The 27,580-nt window shown below is 41.6% G+C and overlaps 1 protein-coding gene across 2 annotated transcripts in view; it reads right to left on the bottom strand.

Moving 5' to 3' along the window:
- The window catches only part of LOC112554644 (opsin, ultraviolet-sensitive-like), a 38,750-nt gene that overhangs the window by 2,507 nt on the left and 8,663 nt on the right, over nucleotides 1-27,580 (bottom strand). Inside the window, exons 1-4 of one of the 2 annotated variants that reach the window (XM_025222574.1) lie at nucleotides 25,599-26,544; nucleotides 9,961-10,038; nucleotides 3,585-3,752; nucleotides 1,553-1,847 (exon numbers count right to left, since the gene is read on the bottom strand). In XM_025222574.1, the coding sequence (XP_025078359.1) occupies nucleotides 1,553-1,847; nucleotides 3,585-3,631 (342 nt within the window). In that variant the 5' untranslated portion in view covers nucleotides 3,632-3,752; nucleotides 9,961-10,038; nucleotides 25,599-26,544. Of the gene's footprint in view, nucleotides 1-1,552; nucleotides 1,848-3,584; nucleotides 3,753-9,960; nucleotides 10,039-25,598; nucleotides 26,545-27,580 lie in introns of those variants that run through there. The other variant, XM_025222572.1, reaches the window with a different exon arrangement.

Raw genomic sequence — 27,580 nt, 5'->3', positions numbered from 1 at the left:
TTCTAAAATACACCCTTGGAAACAAAAAAGTGAATTGTTCCAGTTCTGGCTGCCTGAAACCATAGAAGAAAAGGTATTATGTTGCGCCAAGTTTGGATTCAAAAAACCCATTGCCAAGCCAATATATTCTGTGTAGAAGGTCAAGTTGTCACAAACAGTGGGCAAGAATCTGTGAACGACTGCATGAAGACAGGGACAGGTATTTCTACCATCAACCCCACTCTTGAGTAATTGAACTCCAGCCATTGCTGCACTGTTTACTCTGACCTTTGTCTACCCCTTGCACAAGAATCCCCCCCCTGACTGGTCACGTGTCTGAGACTGACGTCCTTGCAAGGAGTGATTGAGAGTGGTCGTGTTGTTGTTCATGGCCCGTTTACCCATTAGATAACTATCCATGGCTTCTAACCAGATAAGCTAATTCCCGATCCCCTGAACCACCGAGAAAGTGGTGAACTGACCCGTTGGGAATTCCCCCATCTCCCTACAGAAAGGTGAGATTGGGGATGGATTGTGCGGTCAAAGCGTGAAGCATAAATGCAAAAGAAGAAACAAGTGAAAAAAGGAAGAAAGCGGCAACAATTTCAATTTCGTCCAATCTAGCAAATTGTGCTTTCAGAACAAATATTAGATACAAAAACATTATTTTGCTTTCATTTGGAAACAAAATGACCGCAGAAAAAAATCCAAAGGCCATTTGTCGACTGGATGTTCCTTTTTGCGTGTTATTGTGTCGGTTAAATTGTCAATTCAATGAAAACAGTACTTAGAAAAAATTGTTTCCAAACATTCTGTTTATGGAATGTGTTCGCTTCGGCGAAATTCAACGAGCCGCGATCTCTGCCACATTTACCTTGTGGGGAGCACGTTATCAGTAGGGGCCAGCAAAGAGCAGCTACTCTGCCTGATAAAAGATTGAACCCTCCACCCAGACTTGATGACTCCACCACTTAACGTGCTCTTTGTGCTGAGCTGATTTACTCAGCCTGACCAAACCTCTGGGCAAAGGTGTGTCACGAAGAAGAGCTGCGACTGATTTTTGTTTATAATGGTTGTCATGATGATGTGAACTCAGTTGACCTTCACATAAGGCCATCACCCTTTGTCCTAACGTCCTTCTTCCCAGTCTTTCCTAGAAAATGTAAAGACTGAAAGGGTTCATGAAGTAGATTTCACAGAAAACCGATTGAGAAAAGCAAAACTGAACTGGATTTGAAAATAGGAGCAACCAATATACTGTTGGAAGTCAGTTAGTTCATAGAAGCTTCCATTTTCCCCCGTTTGTTTTTTAAGAAGCTACTCATGAGCAGACGAGATGAAACATATTTATATAGATAGATGGCAGTACGAAGAACTGAGGAGGTGAATCAGTTTCTATAACTGGATATGAGTCAGTTTATGTACAAGTGAAGAGAATCTGGAAGATTTTTTTTTAACATAAGTAACACATTTTTTAAAGTATCTCAGAATGACAAGACAGAAATGTGTGGAACTGTAACATTTTACACGTTCAGAAACATCTGGAGGTAAATCAGTCTGAACGAGTGACCACCTGGCTGTAGGAGAAGATGACGAAGAGCGAGATGATAATGGCGACGGCGCCGCGCTGCGTGCACCACACGTTCTTGCGGAACGGCACGTAGACGACGAGGACCCTCTCCAGTGCCATGGCAACGACGAGCCAGGAGGACATCAGGCAGCTGACGCACTCGCTGAAGCTGAAGATCTTGCAGCCCACGGCACTGAAGTCAGAGAAGACCCCCGAGTACTGGAAGTAGGTCAGTAGGTCATGCAGGTGGCGCATCTCGCGAGTAACGAGAGTCAGTGAGTCGAAGACCGCCAGGGCGCTGAAACGAGAGTATGACATGTGAGTGTTTCACAAAAAACCCCCACTTTATTTCTCCAAATCTGTGTATCCGTTTTCCAGATTCAAGTGACAATGATTCTTCTTTTAAACGGAAACCCACACATTAAGAAAGTTAAACATTTTTACACGATCCCTTTGCTCTCCCATTCGCTGTAAGCACGTGATCCCATCTTTCCTATTTGGCTGTAGGCAGAGGATTTCTAGCTCTCCGACTGTGACAAGACCTATCTTTTCAGCAAATAGGGTAGATGAATCCAGCAATGGCAGTTATGTTGAATCTATGGGATGTAATGTATGGAACTGTTGATGTGGTGGCTGCTTGTTTAGTTAGGATGTGAAGAAAAGAAATGTATGTAAACGCATCTGTTTTCATGCGCCCAATGTAAGCAGTCCGATTGGTGTAGGTGTATTTTGTGATATGCTCACCAGACGACATCATCGACTTTACGGACTACAGACTCTTGAAGTGTGAAAAAGCGACACGAAGTGGACAACTCTGGTTCATCCTTGTCCTTTTATTTCACCTTTATATCTGTGTCAAACGGTACGCTGCGAGATTTGCACTTTTTGTCATTAATATTACAGAGTTCAGTATTGATACTCTAATAGAGCTTTAACACTATTCTTGCTAAGACTTGTCCACAGAACAGGTCTCGGTACTAAAGATTCCTAGAAACATGAAAGAATGACGCGCCGTGATTGGCGTTAGGTTGAGTCCTTTACCTACTGGTAGATACTCCTCACCTTATAAAAACCGATCTTCCTTGACGCCAGCTAGCTGAAACCAATCCGTTACATCGAGGATTACATTGAACGGCCGCCAGGTGTTATAATGAGGTGGTGTAGTATCGTGCGGTCCGGACCTAATGACTGCAACCAATATCTGATAACAGCTTGGGGACCTGTCACTGGTCATCACAAATAATATCTGACAGTAGCTTGGGGACACGTCACTGGTCACGAAACCAATATCTGACACCAGTCTGGGTTCCATAACTCTTGTCTTATCTACTAATTGCCAGTGTCTGACACCAGTCTAGTCTCACCCAACGTTCCTGGACTAATCAAGTCTGCTACTAGAAAAAAGTCTGATTGATCTCCTCATTGCCGGGTCTTCTTTTTTTTCATGAACTACTTTTTAGAATCTATGTCTGACAATAGTTTGATGACACTCCTATTGTCTAGTCGACTTTTTCATGAACTGCTTGTTACCAGTGATGTCTTACATCAGTTTTGTTCGAACATCTCTTGTCCGATCAAGGTTTTTATCAACCTGGTATAATAAAGTCAGTATAAACATTTTTATTCTTTTTTTCAAATAGACAGATACTAATTAATCCTACTTCTAACGCATGATGTCGTTGAAGAACAAAACAATGCAAAAGCTTCAAGGTCTTGCTATCGTCCAGCCATAACTTAGTTTTGTGACTTCGTTCATCTTTCAAATATGGGTTTGACCACTTAGAAAGGAAAAATTTCATGATTAAATGTTAGTAGTTATACAGAATTATTGGCTCGTTTTGGGGAATGAACTAAACACAGTTTCTTGGAAAAAAATGTGTACTCCGGGAGGCCTTTAAAGCCTTTAAAGAGTGGTCTGCTGATGCACAGGTTCTTCATGCGTCTTTCACAATCAGCGGCAGCGAGTACAGCACTCCCGCACTTGACTGTCTTCAGGTAATCTCAGGTGCATTTACTGCCGCCAGCAAGTACTTACCAGAGGTAATGGCTGTAGGATTTGTGTCTGAGAGGCTTCGACTTCATGACGAAGAAGGACAGGCAGTTGCCCACCAGGCCCGCTGCCACTATCACGTGACACAGCAGCTGGCGAATCACGAAGCCCCAGTCTGCCACGTGAAGGGGTGCAGAAGTGCGGGCGACGGGTCTGAAAAACGGACGGGCAAATGAAGGAAACAAGCTTTGCAGGCGACAGGGCCGGGATTCTTGGTTTCTTGTGGTACGAGTAATTTGTACTTGGTTAGCGAACGAGTATGTATGCGTACGCGTGCATGTGTGTGTGTGTGTGAGAGAGAGCGATCATAATTGTCCTAATCTTATTTTCACAAGGACAAAACGATTTGGTTAGAATTAAAGCCCCATGTATACCCTAGCAAATCCAAGTTTTATTTGCAGTTGGCCGTTGCAGACACTCCTGTCCAGTTTATCATCTGACCTCAACAGACAGTGTCAAACATCATTAAGACTACCAACACTAAACTTCTTTAGCTTGATGAACAGTCTTTCAATTTCCTGGCTTTATGCCTGCTTAAGGGAGCCAATAGGGCTGGCAAGCAGCCATCAAACTTCATAAACAGAATGCATTATGTATAAATAATTATGATTAAAGACATTATATTTAGACCTAAAAGCTAAAATATCGGCTTTCTACAGACAGAAAATTAGTCTTCGCTTCTCCATCAGTCAATACCTATTCTGACATCCAGAACTGGATGACTAAATCACACTCAAGCTGAACCCTGACAAGACGGAAGCATTGTTCATTAGCACTTGACAGCACCTTTCCACTGTTTTCTCGTCTAGTCTCCATTGTCTGGCACCACCATTTCCTTATCATCCAGCGTTAAGAGTCTTGGCGACTTTCTGTGCTCCACCGTCTCCATGCAGCCATACATCTCCTCCAGGAGAGCTTGGTCTTTTTGTTTATCTCCGATGCCTCTTCACTATTTGATGCTATCAGAGCATTGATGTCACTGTCAAGATCGTTGTTCTCCTCTTTCTTCTTTCACGGCTTTCTTCTCTCACAATTATCACAGCTCCTTCTTTTGACTGGTCTCCCTGTCGCCATATCCATACCTTTCAAGGCGGCTGTCCTTCTGTCCTCCTGCAGCAACCAACAGACTCCACTCCATGACCCCCGTCCTGCACTCTGATGGCCTTTACTGGTCCTTGGTGCCTGGACCACCTTCCATTGCTGTTCCGCTAGATTGTTTCAAGCGGCTTGCTTAAGATGCAACTCTTTAAAATATCCGTTAAACATTTTCCAGCCCCCTGAACTATTTCACAGTATCAGGCGCGCTGTAAGTCTGCTGAAGTTTACAATGGCTTATGCTAGAGATGGTCGAATAATTAAAATTATAACGCTTCTATCCTTTGGCTAATTAAATAAAACATACGGCTCTTTTGATTAAAACGATATTACAATAACAATATCGATTAAAATGACAGTATAATTTAAAAACAAGTGATATATATATATAGGTAATCCTATAACTTACGAACTAAAAGTAACTTGTATATCCACATCATTAAAGCAAGGTCCATTTGCACTTGTGGTTTATGAGTACAACAAAAAATGTGCTCGCTATCCAGATTACTGCATTTACACTAGAGTAACGAGAATCCTGCAATAAACATCGCACATACACGTGTTTTGAATTTAAAAGAAAAAAAATATTCTGCTTAATGTCCTTCGCTAAAAATGAAAAAGCAAAAAAACAAAAAACAAAAAAAGGTGGGGGGGGAGAAGAGCAAGAGAAAAAGAAGAGATAGAGGAGAGAAAAAATAAATTGTAGAATGAGAAATTTATCAAGACGCAGAAAAAAATGAATTTGAAGGTCTTAAACTGGGCTTACCAGAAGAAATGGCACCCATATTCTTAGTCTTGCTGGATCTTGGTGGGGACTGCTGCTTGTCAAGCTGTGTCCTCACAACATAATTCACAGAACACGCACAGAGCAGCGACCGTTTGATTTGTTTGGCGGATCCACATTGGCAGATGGGTCACATTTTCCAGTTAACGTTTTCGTTTTAACTGAAAGTTCAAAGAGATGCGTAGACTAACGGACAGTACCTCGATGACAATTCTGTCAAAGATCGATCACTGATAACTGATTGTCGGCGCCTTCTATCACGACTGACAGATTCGATGACATATGCTTCAGTCGACAGACTTGGCAAAAATCCTGGGAAAAAATGCTTACAGCGGATTTTTTAAATATTTCTTTTTATGGGATTTTTTCAGACCGCTGTATTCCTGTCAACTGAATCTTCAGTTTAGGTATGTGACAAATATTTACACGGGAGAACCTATGGGAGGAGCAATAGAATGATGGGCGGGCTTGGGCGTAAATCAGACTGGAGCTCTGTGCATCTTGTTATATATCGCTGGTCTTCCCTTTTGTCGCTGAGGCACGCAGTCAACAGCTAGGGATGGAGGGAGGGAAGGATAGCGGGAGAGTAATGGGGGAAGAGAGCGGGCAGATAACTGCGGAGCGATCTGGGGTTAGACTGCGAGTTCATTTTCCCTGCCGCTAGAATGTCGGCAACGTCGCGATTCGCACTTTGTTTACAGCAAATCGCGCTATTCCATCGCAGGGATTAGAGCGTATTCATCTCTCCCCACTCCACCCATTTATTATTATTATTTTTTTTATTTTCAACACACACGAAAGGCAATAAAAAACAAGCAAAAATCAGCAGCTATCTGCGAAAAGCTGATTGGCTATCCTGGTGTAAAAAATAGAAATGAGAGATCTTGTGACTGATTTGCGATGATAGGGCTCTTCTACTCTCATTCACCTGAAGTCTAATACACCAACTCTCCCAAGTGTACTTATGTCTACTTTTGGTTGCCTTTTTGTGAAAATTTGGAGTAGGGTGTGCAGGGGTAGAGACACTATATTTATACATCTTATTGATATACCTTTTTTTATACATCTTACTTATACATCCTGCAAATGGACGGGGCTAGATGGTGTTCAGCTTTGCTTGTATGTCAGTGAAGATGTTTAATGAACATGTTATGGATCTTCAATGCCCTGTGGCTTGTACTTGCTGCTGACTGCGAGTTTTTTTTCTCTCTAGCAAAGCCTCGTGTGCTGCTGTAATTAATGCCCCTGGTGTATCTAACAAGAACTTTATCTTCCAGAACGAAGAAATTATTTTACTGTCCTACTAGCTGATATTTTACAATATTAAAACACCTTCGGTAAGATTAAAATGTTGTCTGCCTGCTTTCCTATCGTCTGTCTGTCTGTCTGTCTTCAAGGCAGTCGTTCAGGCATCGCAAGATGTACTTTCACGTGTGACAGTGAATCTACTTATGACGGTCATCACAGTGAATCAACTCCAGTGATGACCATTTCCTTGTTTAATATGATGTCCCAGACTGTGTGTTCCTGATTTCACTAACCCTTGATATTCGAAGATTTCCGAAATACTTCGCTTCTCAGTCTGGAGTGATTCGCCGAAGGGCATGCAGCAAAAGTTTTCTCTCATTTTTGCATCATCAACTGTAATTGTCTTGTGGATTCTATGATGTCTGCTGCGCAGTGCGATGCCTGTCGATGGGATACTGCGCTTTACAAAGAACGAATGATTCTGTTAATTCTCGATGAAAGAAGAGAACGGAACCTTTACTGCTTTCTGCTTTTACTATAGATTGATTTAATGTTCTATGTTACAGATGTCTTTGTCCTATCAATGAGGTTAAATATCAACATATTTACAAAACACGCCAAGGACCATTGACATTCTGACGAGCGTTGACGAGTACAAAGCTATTGTTGGTGAAAGTTGGTATCTCAGGAAGCTGTAGCTATTTTCTATGAAAGAAACAAAAGAGAGGCATGTTACAGGAGAGAAAACTGTGTAAAATGCCTCAGCAGCAATCTAATGTAAGCTCACTCCTCCGATTTGTGCCTCGGCAGCGACTGATGTTGTCGAGCAGCAAACGGCGGGCTTACTGAAAAAAAATAACACTGGAAAGTGAAGCTTCTACCTTAAATCTTCGTTTTTCTAGGGGATCAACATCAAATGTTGAAACAGACTAGCTGGCTCACGTGACAATTACTACACATAAATACAGATTTCAGAAAATACTAGAAAAGGTTTTATCACTGCGGTCACTTCTGAAGACAAAGTGTACAAGATATCAGTCTAGATGTAAAACTCCGCTACTTCATCTAACTTTTGTCATCATTTCTGTCTAAAATTTAATTACTATTATACAAATTCATCGGTATTGTAACACTTACACGGTGTCGCCATTATTTCAAAGATATTCTATCACTACCCACTCCATGTAACATTTTATTACCGTTGTCAAAACCTCAGCCAATGGGAGAGCTGGGACCATATGTAGGCGTATCTGTATACAAACGTGACATCACGAGATTCTCGGTATCTTTGTACACTTCTACGTGTATCTGTAATCATAAGTCTCTTGCTGCTTCCTACTCGCTGCTCGACTTCCAGCAGTGTGTTTCAAGAAAGATTATACCTGGCTGTGTTGTGTGGTTATTCTTTTTCTCATACGAGTTAAACATGAAACCAATCTCAAATTAATAAGTCATACCATCATTATATTTCTTTGAAAAGTGCGTTGTGATTTGTAGGCTAGTTCATTTGAAAATCAAGCGTTTATTAACCCATCCTAATGTCATTCAAGACCTGACAGCTTCTTACACAGGCCAATGAGCTGTTGCCATAGCAACGTTTTCCTTTCTGTGTCGTCCAGGGATAGTGGATTTGATCTTCTTCCATAGGACGGGCGAGAATTGTGATATTTATAGCATATTGAGAATGGAACAGCTGTAAGCCTCGGATTCTGGGAATTAGTATCTTGCAAGGAACTAAGCCTAGCCATTTGAAAATAATTTCTCACTGGGATTTCTCTTTGAATCCTGCCCTACAGCAACTGGTCCTTTACGTTCTTTTGAGCTTCTGTTTACGATAATGTTTTATCCTTGCTTGAATCCTTGAGTTAATTTCCCGACTTGATGAAATTTTTATCTCCATTGATGTCAAATATAAAATCAGATAGGCCGTGGTTGTGTTGATGAAAAATAACTGGTGTGGCCTGAGATGTTGGTAGTAGAAGTGACAGTGGAATGTGACAATTCACTGTTCAAGTTAAGCATCACATGCAGGTCTTATATAACTCAAAACACGTTTCTGATAAGATGGATGTTTTGTAGTTTTGCTGCAGTTTCTATCTGACTAGTCTTTAAGCGCACGTGGGGTTAGCAAAGGAGTGATAACGAGATTTATGTTGTTTAAAAGATCAGATACGGACAAGAGAGAGCTTTTTAAAGGTAGATAATTCAATGTTCTTACACACTATGTCAGGCCTATTCCGCTCCCACTTTATCAACGCGCTGAAAGATTTCTCTCTATTTCCTTCTTGTAAAAATAGTCTCATTACCTTCCGTTTCTCTGGAATGTTCCATGGCACTAAACGTGGGCCACATAGCTCTTGAGGAACTCTTTTGAGCACAGAGGCGGGATGTTTTAATGCCCACCAGCTCCCTCTGTCCTCACAATCAGTTGCTGTCCTTTCCTCTATTCATCAATCTCCTTCTCTTCTTACTGCAAATCTGGGAAGAAGAATGTGGTCCAGCAGTTCGCTCAGACAAAGCTGTTTGTTTCAGCTTTAGTACTGATCAAGGGATACCGACTCTTCCTCCAAGGAAATTAATTCGCAGTCGGTAATGGCTGTAGGTGGCGCTGCTAGAATGTGTTCACTCCCCTCGTACAAAGCTGTGATGACCAGGCGGAAGCTGTCAGGGGAAATGACGGGAAAAGGACTGGGAACTGTACAGGAACTGTGAGTACAGGACTGGCCGGCACCGCACTCGACGAGAGCAGCAAGATGATGAGGAAGCAACAGATTAACCAGAGATAAAGAAGTAACAGATAAAACAGAGATGGAGTAATAGGTAAATCAAAGATGATGGCGCAACAAATAAACCAGTGATAAATTAACAGGTAAACCAAAAGTAAACCAAAGTAGTAGAGAAACAAGAGATAAGGGAGTAATGTGATGTCATCTTCTGTTAATCTTCATCTTCTCGCTAATTCGACACATTTGCTATTAATGCTCGTCTCTATGTTGGCAGCTCTTTGAGTGTAGTTTTGAATGTTTAAGTATCAGAAAAGCACAACTGTGTGTTGCAGATATATTGGGTAAACAACAACTTCCACATACATTCTATACAGGCAATAGACATCTTATAACGAAACCCAAAGCAATTATTCAAAACCCGTGGTACTCAGAAGGGAGAGCTTGGACAGACATGAAACTCCAAAATGTAAGCAAGTTATTTAGGTTCATAATAATGTATTCATCTTACCTGTAACATTTGGACTTGATTCGTTCCAGGTTATTCCCATCTCTGTGGAGCTCATTGTAAGCCCCGGATGTCACGATTCTAAAAAGATGAAAATAATTTTTTATTGTATGCAGTCCTCCAGCATTTACCTTTTACAGACCGAAATATACAATCTATTTTAAATTTCAAAATATACTTGACTACTTCTTTAGTGTTCTTTAGTGACCTGTAAGCGAATTAACGAATAAATTTCAATTTGACAGGACACGTTACCGACCACAGGGCCGGAGCTAGGGTCCATGGACTGACGATACCGACCACACTTCCTATGTTTCGTGCTTCTTGTCTGTCTGCCTCGATGTGGGCGTGAGGCAAACTCATCCCTGCTTCTCTCCATCCACACGATAATCAGCGACTTCGTCTCTCTTGGCGTTCTGGTTGTCGTCTTGACATTCCTTCTTTTCTTTAACTTTATCTTCCTTACCTTCTTCATCCTTTAATGTAAGGTTCTCAGAGTCATTCCTCGTTTTTGTCTGAGACTGTTTTATCCAGTGTAGGAGACGTTTCTGCTCTCCGCTCTTACAGAGCTCTTTAAGCATCTGTTAACCACTTTACGATGCGTGTTTCTTATGCGAGGAAGGCTGAGATTGGCAGAAACTAATGGCTGTTCGTGCCTGTGTATCTACTTTTTACTACCCCGCTCGTCTGCTGGTACTACACAGACCGTCCTGCTCCTGTCTCTTGCTATCCTCCAGTCAGTGTAGCGGCCTTCCTCCTCTGTGTTTTTCTCTACTGCTGCATTCTGTTGGTAATTAGCAGCAAGATCTTACATTTCCAGATTCACAAAGCAATGTCTTCCACATGTGTTTCTTGTCGGTGTTTTTTCACAATAAAGATGTAAGTTCTTATAATCCCCTTTTTTGTCCATACTAGTTAACTACTTTTGTACGAGGCGTGCAACTTCTAGTTGTTTATTTTTGTTTATTTTTGTTTATTTTCATCTCTTTATTGGGTCTTTGGTGTTTGTACGAAGTAGCCTAAATAACTTCTTTTTATAAACTCAGATGTCTGGACAATAAATCTGACAGCGATGATACACTCGACAGGGTGCGATAGGGACTGAGGTAAATAAACTCAATATTTCATCAAAACGAGTGAGACCAGGTCTGGTATGTCTCAGCAGGAGTGGAAAGAACCCTAACAGCCTGTCGTCTATTGTCTAGTCCATATGCTTCACTCTATCAAGGAATCGCAACAACTAACTTGTATTAGCAAGCAACCGTTGAGTTTGATTAATAGATAGATCGACTCATCCTGTTGGTTTGTAAGTCACAAGAAACTGAGAAATGTACCTAATTACTACGTTGTTTCCTTGGTAACTGCTGCACCGCTGGTTCGACCTGATATATTGCTGCCAGTTCAATGAATGTGATTGATTTTTACACACATTTTTGTTAAAGAGGTCGTAGAGGCTATGGATTCTGTGCACGAGATGTTTACAGTGATCAGTCACAAGTATGATGTCCCTGGACTGCCTGTCGCTGCCAGCCCGCGTACATCGATGTTATCACCTTCCAGAGCTGTGCACCTGCTGCCAACAAACATCCAAATAAACGGACTGCAAGTGCACAGGGCTGCCAGGTAAAGTACCTTGGTACAGGGAAAGACGGTAGATTCTCCTTTAGGTATCATGTGAACCAAGTGTACAGACAGGCCAGCAAGGACTGTACCTTTTGTGGAAACTCCGCAGCTTCACATGTCAGATGTCAACATCCTGACATTAAACATCATCGCCTGGTATGGTCACCTCCTCGTCAAAGACAAGGCAAGGTCATCCACCAGGCTAATAAAATGATTGGTACATCACAGCTGCCACTTTCTGACTTGTACCTTCATATAGTCAGAAAGATGGCACATAACATCATTTCAGACCAAACACCCTCTCCATCTCAGATTTCAGCTGTTGCCCTCAGGCAGGCGCTACAAAGTGCCACGTGCGAGAAAACAAAGGCCCTTCGTGCCAGCAGCCATCACCATCCTGAATAAAAGGCACAAGGACTCGTAGGGCTGCATTTGATTTTATTCTTCGTTTAGTACGGTTGTTTATTTTTTTACAGTTCATATGTTATTTGTTTTCCTGCCCCTCGTATACTGTCCATGTTTCGTTCTTGTTCTTTAGCGCTAAGAGCATACTCCTTAGTGTGAGTATGCGCTTTACAAAGTTTGCATTTTTTATTATTATGTCTGCCCATTATGCTATATATGTGTATATACACTTATATTATGTTTGTATTTGTGTTTGTGATCATGACTAAAAGAAAAATTTATGTCTTGGATTTGTAAACTAAAGGATGGTGTGTCAGCAAACTATGGAGACGACCCATGTCCTAGCAGTGACACACTTACTGACACGTGGGATAAACATCGCGGAGGGCAACTCAACCAATCTACTGATGGACATCGGCTGGAGACAAGAGATGGCTGAGGCAGATGAACCTACATTGGCAATGTGATTAAAAAGGGTGGATACCCAGGTCTACTGTTTTCTTTTAAAACTGTTCATGGATTTGCAAGTAAAGCACACACAAAGGCATTTATTTTGTCTCATTGTTTCGAGAGCAAGGATGTTCAAGTTCAAGCTAGCTGTCTGTTTTTTCCTTCCTTCTCTTTTTTAACTTTTCCTTATTTGTTATTTTTCTCTTCTTTCTTCTTTTATTATTTTTATTATTATTAATTGTAAACTCTTGTTTTGTCTTCGTTAATCATTAACGTTTCAAAAATATGTTTTCTCAAATACAAGATTTTAGCCCCTGTTCTTTAAAAACAACTGTTCATTTGCAGTGTTTTATCTTAAATTTATGGTCAGTTCCTTTGTTTTCAGTCAGGTAAAAGCATGCAGGGTTTAGGGCTTAAGGTTGAGGTTCTATTCTGACTTTAACAATTGAGTGTCGAAAAAAATTAATGTTTTGGAACAAAAAAGACTGCACAAGAAAAAATGCTCGCTGTTGTGAAGACACACGTCCCTCCTGGAACTTCCTCGGTTTTGGAGGTCAGATCGATGCTCGTCTTGATTGTAGTTCCAATCTCCGAGGGATACACACTCACGTGGGCAGGAAATCACACGTCCTTAAAAACTGACACCCGCGATGAGAGCTGCACTTTAGTTCTATTACATTTCTTCCATAGCGGAGAGTAGTGAAAGGGAAACAAAGAGAGTGAGAGAAAACATTTAGAAACCCATTACAGCTTCCTTAATTAAGGGCGAAAACCGGAAGAGATTATCATTAAACCTGTTGTTAGTGCAGCTAATTGCTGCACCCATGTAAGATGAAGGTATCAAAAAACAAACAAATTTGTGAACAATCAAAAGATCCAGCAGGAAGAGTTCGAACTATCGAACGAGTCGGCTTGGAATTAAAAAACAATTCTTGCTCCAGCAACAATATTTTTCTGTTTTCCACAACTGAATATTAGACAGCGATTGCAGACCGCTCTAATATTTACAACATGTCAGCGGCGGCACCCCGCGACCCCTGACCTTTAAAGGAAAGGAAAAAAGAGAACTTAGGCGAGGAGAAGCGTAGGAGGGAGTGTATGCGCGAACACAATTAGAGTTATATCTCTCTTTATCAGACATCAGGACACGGTTTTATGGATTTAATGAAACTGTCGAACGATCTCACTTGCAAAGCAAGACTAATTTATTTTCAAACGAGTTGAGAGATTTGTATCGCTTTATTTGCCTGTCCGACCATCAGCTTCACGTTGTTCACACGTCTCTGTTCACAAAAACGCGAGGACCGACCGCAACCACGACCAGCAAAACAGACGCCGGAAAGAAAGAAAGAAATGTAAGAGACACCGCAATGTTGGACCACTTATTTTCTGATTTCATATTTTATACTGAGTACATATAAGGGGTCGTGCAGCTAAAAGCAATTAAAGATAAAAATCGTGGTCCCCGGATGCAGGTACAACATCACAGCATATCGGAGTGCGATCTCAGGATGATGATGTATCATTCAGACCTGCCGCAATGCTGTCCGATGGTTGGGAAAATTTCATTTCAAACTGAGATATTGCTCCTTAGACAGACCCGGGTCATTCGCTTTGGGCAAATCAGAAACCAATTTGCACTAATTGAGACCAGCATGAGATTGCGGGGTCAACATCGTATTCTCGTTTGGTCTCAGTCCTATCTATTTATAGGTTTCACATCTCTTGTTTGTATAAGCTTAAAAATCTGTTTTTTTTAACAAGAGTTAAGAGCTTTTAAAATTATTTTCGTTGACAAAAATGCTTTAGGAAAAATGCAAACTTTAAAAGACTGCTTGGGAACTTGTGTGTGGGGGAGGAGGGGAGAGGGTGAAGTGAAATACATCTGTCTCACCGAAAAAGGACCACACTTACCAGAGCGGTTGTATGAATGTTTGAATAACTATTTCAACGCTGTTCACGTTCAAGATGACGGAACCTACAGCTGTCTGACAACACTTATCATAGTCAGAGAAAAGAAGGAATCTGGGCGAGATGTAAAACATGGCAACGAGGTAAAAGGTAGTTAAATTTGGTTTAGTTCCTTAGTAGGTCAAGAGAAAGTCGTAACCATCGACCGGAAAGTCAGAAGAAAATTATTAATGATTAACAATTTATCTTCCTTTTACAACAGCTGTGCACACATGTGGCTTAATTATCGGGGCTGTATCTCGGCGATTTTAGGTAGGACTTGGCAGTCCATAGTGAGCTTCAGGAATCGCAACTTCTCTTCGGCCGTTTAAAACAGTTGTTGTTTCACCGCGTGTTTGTGATGTAATCTTCTTGAAGAGGACGAGGAGGGAGGTGACTCCTCACAGCTGTTTGGTGGTGGTGGTGGTAGGTTTGACTATTCTTAGTTTTTTTTACTCTCTCCATTTTCCACAGAAGTATTGAAAGTCAGGCACATTCCAATCGTGGGTCGAAAGAAAATAGGTTTTTATTCTGATGACAATTAAATTTCATCATATAACCGCTTGTCGCAGAAAATTTCAAATAAACTTTTTAAAACTATTTAAAATAGCTTACAGTCTCCTTTCCCCCACTTTAAATTATACATACTCACATGTTGTAGCAAAGGTGCACGACGCGGATACACTCTCACACACAAAAGCAGTATTAAATAGCCAACCTATCTCATTACAGTCTCGCACGCTCTTCTCTCTACGTTTAATTATTCTTATGTTTTTCTCCTGTAGCAGAATAATTAAAAAAATTACTGGTCTTTAGCTTCTACCGTGCCCTGTGATTGAAAATAGCAGATCTTACGACGAGCTTAAAAACTACTTTCCAAGGAGAAAAAACTCAGCTTCAGCTTGGCTAGCATTTTCGTTTATTCATTTGCTGTCCCTCTTTCAACTGCTTATATTTTGAAAACAATAAGTCACTTTATGTCCTTTCTTAGAAAGACTGCAAAGCAACTCAAAGCAAATCTGCAGTGAAGATTCAATAATGCAATATTAATTTAGAATAAAAAAGAGAATTGAATAAATAAATTAAAAGACAACACAGAAGATTGAAAAGACAATGACATTAAGTGACAATGGCAGATCGTGAGGGCAATTGAGAGAAGAAAGACTCAAGAACAAATAAAGTTAGAGTTGAAGAGAGATTGGGAAACACGGCATTGCAGTAAGGGTAGAGGCCAACGCCACAGAAGCAGCTGGAAGTCAAAGTAGGGTGCATGTACTTAAAGGCTGGCAAAGAATACAGATAAATGGAAGAAAGAGTTTCGGGTTTTAAGATCAAAAAGGGAGAGACTGGCCCCGGTAAACTGGGCAGTTGGGTGACAGTTATGATGTAAATCTGACCACCCACGTTAACACAGTCCTAGAGGAGAAAATTAAAGAGACTTTGGCAAGAACAGGCAGGCTTCCGGCAGGGTAAATCATGCACAGACCAAATCGATACATTACGAAAATATTATATGTCTCGAATGACAGTCACCCCTATACATAACTTTTGTGGATTTTGAGAAGGCTTTTGACTCCGTAGACAGGGAAACCATCTGGAAACTGATGCAGCACTACGGATTTCCACCAACGGTCATTGCCATCATCCAGCAGCTGTATGAGGACTCGACATGCCAGGTGATCCACAACGGAAAGCTGACTGACCCCTTCGCAGTGAGGACTGGAGTGAGGCAAGGTTGTATGCTTTCACCAACAATCTTCCTGATCGTCATAGACTGGATCATGGGAAGAACAACCACTAACAGCAACACTGGCGTTCAATACACCTTCCGCCAGGCAACTTGAGGATCTCAACTTCGCATCAGCCTGTTGTCCACAAGCACGCTCACTCGGCTGAGGATCAACATCAACATAATGCGGGTCAGCAACAAACAAGAAGATACATGGGGAATGTATTACAGAGTCTGACCGTTTCACATACCTTGGCAGCATAGTCAGCAAAGATGGAGGTACAGATGAAGATGTCAGAAGCCGAATAATTAAAGGCAGGCTTGCATTCCACACCCTACGACCTATCTGGAACTCCAAGGCTTTATCTTTACACACCAAGATCCGCATCTTTAATACATAGGTAAAGTCAGTCCTTCTGTATGGATCTGAGACATGGCGTGTGACAAACACCATCAGTAACACGATAACAACATACCAGTGTTTCAAAATACGTAATACGACAATTTGATTCACATAGAAGGAGTCTCAGTACTATACGTGCTTCCATTGCTACAGCGGTGTTAATTCCCGTTATAATCTCTATCTACTCTCAGATACATCAACGTAGCTCTGGCAGTTGTTACTGAAGATTCTCACCACGTCTCAGTCTCTCCACGCTCATGGGTCCACCCTGTGATGAGGTAAGTCGCAGGTCTACAGCCGACAATCGGGGAACGACGATTGCTCTCCTCTAGAAGTGCCTCGTCCGACTGTCTGTCGTCAGTTCCCCACTCAGTCCGTCAGCCACGTCAGAGAGCGACGACCACACGGTACCGTGCTTAGTCTCGGGAAGGCACGTGGCTTCTTCGACGACTTCTCGTTCACCCGACTGCACTACACTACCCGTACACACAGCGGTACGTTTCGTACTCGCCGAGATGAACAGTGCACATACAGCCGCCGAACGAACTAATTGATGCGATGTTCAGAGCCCGCTGAGAGAGAGAGGTGGTAGGTAAGCAAAGTTCTACTTGTATCTCCACCCAGACCTACACTAGCAAGACGTTGTTAATATGAGGAAGATGACAGGTCGCATTATAAATATTAGCAGCACTCGTCTCCTCTGTGGAGTAGGCTAACCCTCATGTCAAGCAAAGAGGTCAAGAGTCATATAGCTTAGTGTCCGAAAGACAGTGAAGGTTCTTCGTATCTCAGGTATCTTCCGCAGCCCTTACTTATTATTTGTTTTTATACAATCGGTAATTTCTCCTCGATGTGTGTGTGTGTTTCAGTCACCAGCCACCAACCTGGGACTTTGTGCATGACAGCTGAGTGCACGAAAAATGAGACTATTGTAGAGCTCCCTTGTTATGTTTCCACCTCCTAGTTATGTGGGGGCAATCCCGCAAGTTTTTATCTTGGAGGATCGGGCGAGCTGTGGGCGAGGAACCATCGCGACGGATTGTTTGGTGTGCAGGCCAATCCCAGAAAACTCATCAGCAGTCCTTAGCATCTTGAGATGTGAATAAACACATTAAATAGTCTCTCTTAATGTGGAGTGCATCGAATGATTATTTCACTATTGGAAGTTGCCCTTAAAAACTCTCCAGCCAAAGAGTTTAAATTTCATTATCTTGTTCCCTGAAACAAAGTCCAGGATTTATTCATGTAGTGGCACAATAGACCGGGTAAACAGCATGATGAAAAGTGCTCACCAGGTCTGTCGGAGATCGTGCATTCAATGGGCCTTTGTTTGATACGACCTGTATACTATTTTGATATATCTAAAGGAAATTAATCTATAATTTTGGTAACAGGACCTTTTTGGGGTTCAAGTTCATCCTAGTTTTCGGACCAGCTATTTTTAAATATGGCACATAAAGTAATGTCTAATAATCATAATTAATTAGAAGGTTAGTCATCACTGTTGTCAACGATATATCTATCTATCCTATCTATTTATCTGTCTTTCTTCCCGTTTCTTTGACTCAATTTTTACGAAGTCATATTTGGAAAATCAGGATACAAAGGTCTTCACAGGATCGATCAAGCTGTTTACTTCACGTTTCTAAAAGTAAATTGGTTGCATAAATCAACATTTGCTCGTAAACAACACTTTAAACATGACATTCCCAACGGGACTATCGAAAATGATGTGACGCATTATTCCCCTCATTTGCATATCTCGCGTGCCCGCTGGCCATCCATCCGAAATTGTGACCCATCATGTCGCCTCAGCCGTCTATGGCAGCAATCCCCACAAAACACAGTTGCCTCCACTTGTTCAGGAATTTAACTTCTTCGATTGAGGGCTTTTTAAAATAGTTTTTTAAAGTTAAGGAGACGGACACGAAAAGAAATTTGATTTTGATGCTGTCTCTATCATAAGGGGCATGCTAGAATTTTTACGAATACTTTGATATAATCTTATCACAGACATTGTTATTGACTTCTTGGACCCTCCCCCCACATGGAGACATACCATTTTGATAAACATTGTTGACGTCAACATCAGATACACACATCTGTTGTTACTGCACACAGACGGCCATGTCAGAGATCATAAGATATCAACAGACCCATAGACAATGTCCTGCTCACGGCCCTAAGACTTTGAGCTGCGCGTGACGACTCCTGTGTTAGTTACCGCCCTTTAAGGGGCTCTTGAGATTTAGAAGAGATGAACTTCACCCATAAACCACTGAATGAAAATGGTGCAGAAGCACTGATTCTAACCCATAAACACTAAATAAGGAGAACAGGTTGTTTCATTTACACACGCGAACGTCTACCAGAGTGCAGCCCCCTGCCTGCTTCCGGTCCATCTCAACACGCAGCGGAAGTGGGTGGGGGAGCGAGAAGTGCCAGTAACTGCCCGCAGAACATGTCTGCTGGCTTTGTGACGTCATTATGGCGCAAGTGACGCAGGCTGCACGTTGATGGCACGCAAGGACGCAGCCCACCACACTGCTCTCTCAGCCAACCACTCGCGCCGGATGCTGTCACGTGACGATAACTCTAGATAACTGTCAGGCGTGGGCAGCTGCGGCCTCTCAGTTTTCTTTCCGATGATAAAATTCAGCGATCTAAAGGACAGCCAGTGGGACAAGAAATTAGTAGCGAAGGGCTTTTAGAATATCAATTAGTGTAGCGTTTGCTTTCAAAAGATATCAAAACTAACCAGAATGCATCAGCAAATTAGCGTTCAATACGGCGATGCATTCTGTCACTCCAGTTTAGAAATGAATGAAAAAGTTTTAAAAAAATTGCGAGACAGATGTTGCTCCAGTGGCTCACAGGCAACCACCAAATGTTTAGCGGAATCCGAGTACTCAGTAAACACTGGAATACTGGCAATGAGCAAAATGGAAACAAATGATACATGTTTGGCACAACTGTTAGCAACAAACGGTGACAAATGTACACCTAGCTATTCACAGGCCATAAAATGAAGCAGTGCTCACAAAATCATTAGCAGCTTATTTGTAGCACCAGTGAGTAAGCACAATGCCTTTTACCTGACACAAGTTATCTTCTTCACACTCTTACTCTGAGCAAAACTGCAACAAAGGTAGAGCGATACGTTTTCTCATCCTGAGACAAACATTTCGACAAATCCAACAACATTAAAAAGAATCCTTAATCAGATGAACTGCTGCTGATGTCCTAAAGCCACTAATGCTATGAAACATGATAGCGAAAAGCAACGAACCTCTAGAAATCCTATTAAAATGATAATTTTATGGCAATAGTAATAGTTTATTTACTTTAGAAAGTTAATGTTTACGTATTCTAGCACTATGCAAGCACTAAAGTTAGTTTCAATAAAAATTTGAATTATGAAGTCTTCTTTGTGTCCCAAACTTCTTTGTCGCTAGTGTTGCAGTGAGGAAAATATTTACTTTTGTCCAGCGCTGTCCGTGGCTTCCAGAAATAAACTATTTACGATCGCTTGGGAAGGTTAATCTCAGGAACCTCAAACAGTTCCTTTGAAGTTAGCAAACACACGAAGACACAGACCCCTCCACCCTCCAAATCTCTCCTCATAACAGGAAAAGACTCTTGTTCTCAGTCGATACAAAGAGACATACATTCTGAGCCTCGTTTGAAAGCAAACGTTGACCTCTGTTGTCTGTTGTCGTGGTCGTTGTCGTTGTCATAACCTAGTTGATAAGTCAGGCACTGTTACCAGAGGCTTCCAAAACAAAAGGGAACATGGCCAAAAGAAAATGGAGGATTGTCAAAGCTGAACTTCCTGTCATTAAGGATGAAATCAAATATTGTTTGCTTTGAAAAGCTGCTTATTCTTCGTTTGCGGGTCGGTCTCTTTGATGTTGCGGTTGCTTACATGACAGTCGCTGGAAGGAGGGTGGCTTCAGTGAGGCGAAAAGTGAGTCTCACTGACCATTAAAGCTGCCTCGAAGCCAGAAAACTGCTAGTGTTTATCTTGTAAAATATTCCTGCTACAAATGTTACGATATTTTTACAAAACTTTCTTTGAAACTCCAGGACAAGAGTAGGCAGCTCCCGCCGTGTGCATCCGGGGCTGATGAAGGAAAGTCAGGCTGAGGACTTTGTTGCCCCATCTCACATTTCATGTATTCATAGCGTTGCTTTGTTAGTTCTGAATTCTTTATTTTTTTCAATTGCAGAGACAAAACTTTACTTTGATCGTGAAAGATTATTGTTAAAAGTTTAAAAGCTAGATACATTTTCTCTGTCAATGATTTTAACTGCTCGGACAGGTTTAGTTTTATATATAATATTAGATGAGTGGAAATAATTGTGTGAGCTGTGGACAGTTATCGAACTTGGACCCCACTTCCTGTCACTTAAGATGACAACATGGGAGAGTACTGCAAACAGGTTCATATTGGTCTTGCACAACAAAACATTTCCAGACGAAATACTTACAGATACTAAACATCCGGAATCTTAGTTACGCAAAGTAAAGACGAAGTAACGTGGAATAAAACAAACAAACAAAAAATCGAAAAATAAATAGAAATAAAGAAAAGCCCTGTTCGTTGATCTTTTTTTTATGGCTTTCCATCCTCGGCCAATCTTCGCTAGAATATTATTTCTGTTGTTCCTCGTTATGCAATGTGCAGAAATAATTCGTTCTTTCACAAACCAGTGATTGATTCGACAGCACCGAAATCCAAAAACATTTGGAGAAGTCACAAGCGATATCATCAAAATCAGATCCATGTGCGTCAACAGAGGCGTCAGAATGGCCGCCGGCCCTCAGTCACACTTCTTCTAACTCTTCACCGACCACGAGTTCTGCTGACCCTGCACTTGGAGAAAACTTTACAGGAGGTTCTATGAGAACAGGCAGCATGCCTATACCTCGCCTTACCCCATCTTTCCCACTACAGTTTTCCCAGGGAGTGATGGGGACTAGCGCAGCAATAAGAGCGCAGGATTGGTGTTCAATAAGCACAACTAATGCAATATTTTACTCTGTGACCCTTGGCAGCAATGATCATTGCCATTATATTTCGTTCCTCGTCTATTTTTTTCTAAATGTAAAACACGCAACTTGATGTTGATGTTAAATGTTTTCAATTAAAGTAGGATGCTGTCAACTTTTCATGCTCAACAAAGAGGTCTCACAACATTTTTTCTGTGTGTGTGTTTGCGTGTGTCCATGCGCGTGTGCAACAGATAAGACACAACGTGTTTCGCAGTACATTAAATTTTTTTAGAAAATTGTTGTTGTTTTTTTTGTCTAGACTTGAAGTAGTTTCTGTCAGCAACTCATTTTGCTTTCCACATTCAGTTTTAAGCTTTATTTTGTCTAACGGGAAGCCACAAGCAGGCTGCTTGTGATGGTTAAAAAATCCTGCAGAAGGCGAGTGGACACAGATAACATAACTGTTTGTTCAGGGCAGCAGGCAATCTTCTCAAGCAGAGGTCATCTGTCCTGTGAGTGCTTCTGTCTTCTGTCCATGGCACAAACGTTTTTCCTTCCCGTGGACAAACGTGTATCGTAGTGACCATCGACTTCATTCAGTCAAAACACTCGCCCCAATATATCAGGCAGGACTGCTTACCCTGTGGATATGTCTAGACACATTGAGTAGGTGACGAACCAGTCACGTGACACTGCTGTTTAGGTTTTCATGTTCTCCTGTTTGCAAAATGGTTGAGCATATAAATTTATATCGAAATAAGAAGAGGGTATCCATCCGGAATTTGGGGAAAAATGTGGTGTACACAATGGTAAAAAAAAAAAAAAAAGTTGCACTCAACCAAACCTTTAAATCTTGCTTACGTCAGTATGTCTCAGTCAAGCGGGGTAACTCTTGCACTAACTTCCCAGACGCTTATCATGACTCACTTCTCTCCGCCTGTTCTCGTAAATATCTCTCGAGGGGGTGATAACTCAGGTAGACCTCTCTCAGCTCGAAGCATCCATCTCCATTTGCGGTTGGTCTGTCTGCAGCCGAGGAGTTGCAGAAGATAAAGATTTCAATTATCACAGGCTTCTGCCACAGCCGAGCTCGGTGCCTTACATTCACATGATGAAAACAGCAAAGAATGAGCAAGGTAGGGGCAATCATGGTGGCGATGGGTATAGCAGAGGTTACAGCAGCAGCTATGGCAGAAGTTTGGTAACAGCCTTCATAGATAGCGTTGAGGACTGAAGCATTTCTGCCTCGTTATCCACCTTTAATGATTTCACCAGGGAGATACCAAGGAGCGAGCACATTAGCAGGCAAAGTCTTCTTGCCAGGAGAAGGTTACAAGTACAGAAAACACAGATAACGACAGATAACGACTGATACAACAGGTCACTGTCACTTATGATGTCGCGGCTTAACATCATTTCGACAAAAGTTTTCCCTTTCCCACCCGACCGATCCCTTGCTCGCCCACCCACCTTATGTTGATATCGTATAGTACCGTGTAAAAGCAATCAAGACAGTTGTGTTTCAGCAATTTGCTTTATTTATGAGAGAACTTCCGGCACATGTCTTGGATTCCGTTTATTAAGATATGCGTATTATGCAGGAGTAATGGGATATGAATGTAGGAGAGCATTATAGTTACAGAACATATAGTTAGCAGGTTGTTGTAATAATAGGCGACACACGGAACATTGAACATTCTGAATTCTGTGGTGACATTGTGTCTGTGCTCTCGTCGTGAGTATTGTGGAGAAGACGAGGCTGTGCCTTTAGTGCATGTGCTAATGGAATGACCAGTCTTGATTCCACATTGTTCCTTTCTCAGCTATCACCAATACACAGTGCAAAGACGAAACATTCGTTGTTATGAAAATAAATTTGTAAGTTTAGACAAAATAAATGATGCACAGAGGCTGCTACATTGTTTGGCTTCTTGGAATGAAACACTCGATAAGCATGAAGTCTAAAATTCTTAAACTAAATTGTTTACCAAATGTCGGTTTACTCATACAGGGCTATACAAGAAAGTAGCTCATGCCCTTCCCCAATTTCGGCCATTTCGTTTCGCCCGCACTGGTCCTGCTTCTCAACCAACAACAACATCGACAGTCTGCCACAACCTTCACCTTGTGCCAGCGAGAAACGACGCCGGCAAAAAGAAGGCAAATGAGTTCGATGCTGGACAAATTCCTTTATATCTGTCAGGAAAAGTTTTCTGCTCTCCCTCTAGAACCTTCGTTAGCACAGTTTTACTTCTGCCGTCCTTCTCTCCCCCTTTTTTTTCTCTCTATCTCTTGCGCATGCGTGCACACAGCTAGGACTTCCGGCACAGGAGACAAGCGGAGAAGTTGGGCCGCTTACGACGCGATCCTCGCCGCTTATGACGCCGTCATGTTAACCATCCGCTGCACGCCCGGAAGTCGCCTGCAGCAGTTATTGCTGTGACGGATGACCCTCCTCGCCGACTTGCTACATCATTTGTAATTCAATGAGTGGACGAGAAGCTCAACCTCTTTGATCGTCAAGTCACAGAGCAAGATGAAAGGGTTTTTTTGCATTTGGAAAATATTAAATAATTATTGAAAGAAACACTACGGCCAGCTTTTTCTGAAAGACAAAATATTTTTTTTAGTTTAGCGAGGGAATCATTTAATGTAATTAAAGTATTATTTGTTGTGGTCATTGAAAGCTTGACGACAGAACTTTCCTCTGCTAGAAATAGAAGCTTGATGACCTAAGCCATTTAAAATAAAAATTTGTTAGAATATTTAGAATATTTGTCGAGAGGAAGACCCTTCATCGGCTCCGGCACAGTTTTGCAAAGCTTTTACTTTCACTTCTGTCCTTCGAGGTTGTATTTCTTCTGCTCACGTCATCATCTTCAAGGATGTAACGGTTTCTGTCTATGTTCCGGTCTGTCATCATTCTCGAGTGCGGGATGTCGTATTTTTTTCTGTCAGCCATCACTACATGCGGTTCCGTTAAACCACCCAGTTTCACGTTTCCTACTAAACATGTCTGCAATAACACGTGACCGTTATAAATCCTTTTAAAATCGGCTTTTTTGAGGAGCTCTTTTTGGGATAGAACTAGCTTGGGAAAAAGATTGTCGCCTTGTATTTCACAAAGTGGGTGCCATGTCTTGTGTTTGGAACAGCTGTTCCCTACAGTCACAACTCACAGCTTTGTACATCTCACGTTTGAATCTTTGCCCTCCATAACCTCCTTCACTAAAATAAAACTGTCATCATTTAATTTTCAAGTGAGAAGCGTTGTAAACCCAGGTAAAAAAGTTCAGAGAATTCTTTGGTATACAGACCAGCTTAGAGATCTAGTAGATAATTTTCTTTCTGGTAAGTGGACAAATCAAGATACAGTCGGACTTCGATAAGTCGACCTTCCCTAAGTCGAAAACCTCCCTATATCGAATTAATTGTTAGTTCCCGGCCATATACCAGCGCCTATTACGCCATTTTCTCTAACTCGAAAACTCCGTAAGCCGAATTTTGTTTTGGGTCCCTTTTGAGTTCGACTTATCGAGGTCCGACTGTATTATTTCTCCAATAGAATAACCATCTTCTGGTCTACGGATACACGCTTGTAAAGATCCCATGCACAGAAGAGATTAGAAGACACAGACCTGAGTGTTGTATGGGTTTAGGTGTATCTAGTGAGTGCTTCAGCCAGAGGCAGTGCCGAGACCATGTGTTCATTAGAAGTGTTTGTGTACAAATATCACGTGACGTTTGAACATGTGTCTGTACCGTTGACTTTTTATCGAGGCTTCCTGTACAAATCCGACACTCCGTAATAACTCCTCCATCATTTTCGTCACATCATTGTTACTTATCAACATGAAATAGAAGAATAACAAAGACTTCAAAGTTAATTTTTACAGCTACGACAATAATAACAAAAATAATAATAAAGCCAGTCATTTGCGGATTTTCTCATTGATATTTGATAACATCATGGCTACAGATCTGTTTACAGATCTCGTAATATTTTCTACAAGACGATGACTGTTATTGAAAACTTACAAAGTACTTAAGAACAGTGGGATGTCATAATAGGGAAATGAACCTACCACTCAGACGCCGGCTGCCACTGTGAAGACTTGTCTGTTTACACTTTTCTCGTGTGCGCAGGCTTTCAGGTGATGAGGATGAGGAGTGGATGGAAGCAGAAAGGAGCTCTGAGTCACTTTCCACCTACTTTCTTACAAGCATGGATCTTTCTGTGCAATGAAGGGATGCAGCAGCATACAACCGACTTCGGATTACGTTTCTGTCCGGAATCTCCTCCGGGTTTGTCTGTCGTCCTGTGCGTCGCGCAGACAAGAGACCAACAGCTAGAGACGGACGCAGCATCCCTCACAGTGTTGTCAAGATGGAAGCAAGCTTGGAAAACTGAATCGTCAACTTTGCTCACCCAGGAGCACAAGGAGATTATTCAAGAAAGCGTGAAGTCATCCCAGAAGCGTTTTTGTCACAAAAGTTTTTTCTCGAGCACACCGCGCACTTTGTCCCGCCTTGCAGCGCGAGAAGAACGCTTTTAAAGATTCACCCAAGTATGCATTCTCTTGCCCTAATCGGACTCTAATCTCGACCACAGCTGTTGAAAATTTAGCAAATGAAACTTCATACTTCCTTTCTCTCCAAACTCATTAAAATGGATCTTGAAAGGTATAAAAAAATTGAAGGAAGCAGTTCAGAAAAAAAGATGCGTGAATCCTCACAGACAATCAACTTGTAATTTTCTGCTGGAAAGAAGAGTTAGGGCAGCGCCAGACTTCATTGAGCAGGTAAAGGGCTGGTGTACGGCTAAATGAAAGCAGTGGACGCCGTGAGACCCAGTGGCGGAGGGTGGATATCGATCTCACGAGATGCTCGTGGCCCGCCTCGCTCTCTCGCTCGCAGACGTCACCCAGCCAGCACGGGCCCCAGCCTCGCTCTCACAATTCTATCGAGTAAAACAAGACAAGCGAGAATCGCTTAACTGCTGGATATTTTCAAGCATCTAAGCCGTCTATCTGCGGCCCTATGCTCCTCAAGGAGCAACAAGGAATAAACTGAACTAAACCGTCTAGTATATCACGTGGTTTTCTTTTTTGACACTGACAAAACTAGGTGACATCACGAGTTGTGTGATTTATTTTTTGTTTTGCATCGACAAAAGCGGAGTTTTTTTTTTCGTTACCTCGCGTGTCGACAGCTATTCAAAACGTCCAAGAAATTCAACTACGTGACATGAAACTACAACAGTTTGGTTTTTTTAGGAGTAAAAACGTTTGTAGAAAACGTAACAAAAAACCCAACCAAACAAAAAAAAAAACAAAAAAAACCAACAACAAAAAACAAACAAACTAGCAAAAATAAGTGTAGCAATAAAACAGTAATAATAAAACAGCTGCCATTATGGTTCTTAGAGCGCACTGTTGGAAAAGTTTGAGCAACCAGCCAACCGGAAACAGAAGAAAGTAAACAAGCAGTAGGACAAAAACAAACCATCTAAGCAGCCAGCCAGCCAGCCAGCCAGCTAAGCAACCACGCACACGACTAATCAGTCTATAGTAAACAAGAAATCAAAGCATTAAACACCAATAAAACTTGTAAAAAGAAACGGGAAAAACAACTACATACAAGACATGGACATCATAACAAAATGTGAAAAAAGAAACAACAACAACAACAACAACAACAACAACAAAAATCACAGCAATAGAAAAGCGAATAAACTAGAGTAACAGATCCCATCACACATCTCATATCACACATCCACACAATTGCAGTTAAGACTGATAGGTTCATCATACAGACAAACATTCGCTTATGGACTCACGAAGTTTTCACTCAATGTTTCACGAGACAATTTTTTTCAGAACCGTTCCAAGAATTTCCACCACGCCGGTTAAATATGGCGGTGACTGTGGTTAGTTTAGTTGAACCAGAGCAAAAGAACATTTTTTGACTTTACAAACAAATTGCACAGACAAGATGGTACAGAACTGTCCGGTAAATACGACTTTCAATTGAATCTTAGAAAAGCAGACGCCATCAAAAAGTTTTT

Source organism: Pomacea canaliculata, linkage group LG13, assembly GCF_003073045.1.
Source record: "Pomacea canaliculata isolate SZHN2017 linkage group LG13, ASM307304v1, whole genome shotgun sequence".
Classification (NCBI taxonomy): domain Eukaryota; kingdom Metazoa; phylum Mollusca; class Gastropoda; order Architaenioglossa; family Ampullariidae; genus Pomacea; species Pomacea canaliculata.
Note: the sequence above shows the minus strand (reverse complement) of the source record. Positions and strands in the feature narration are given on the sequence as shown.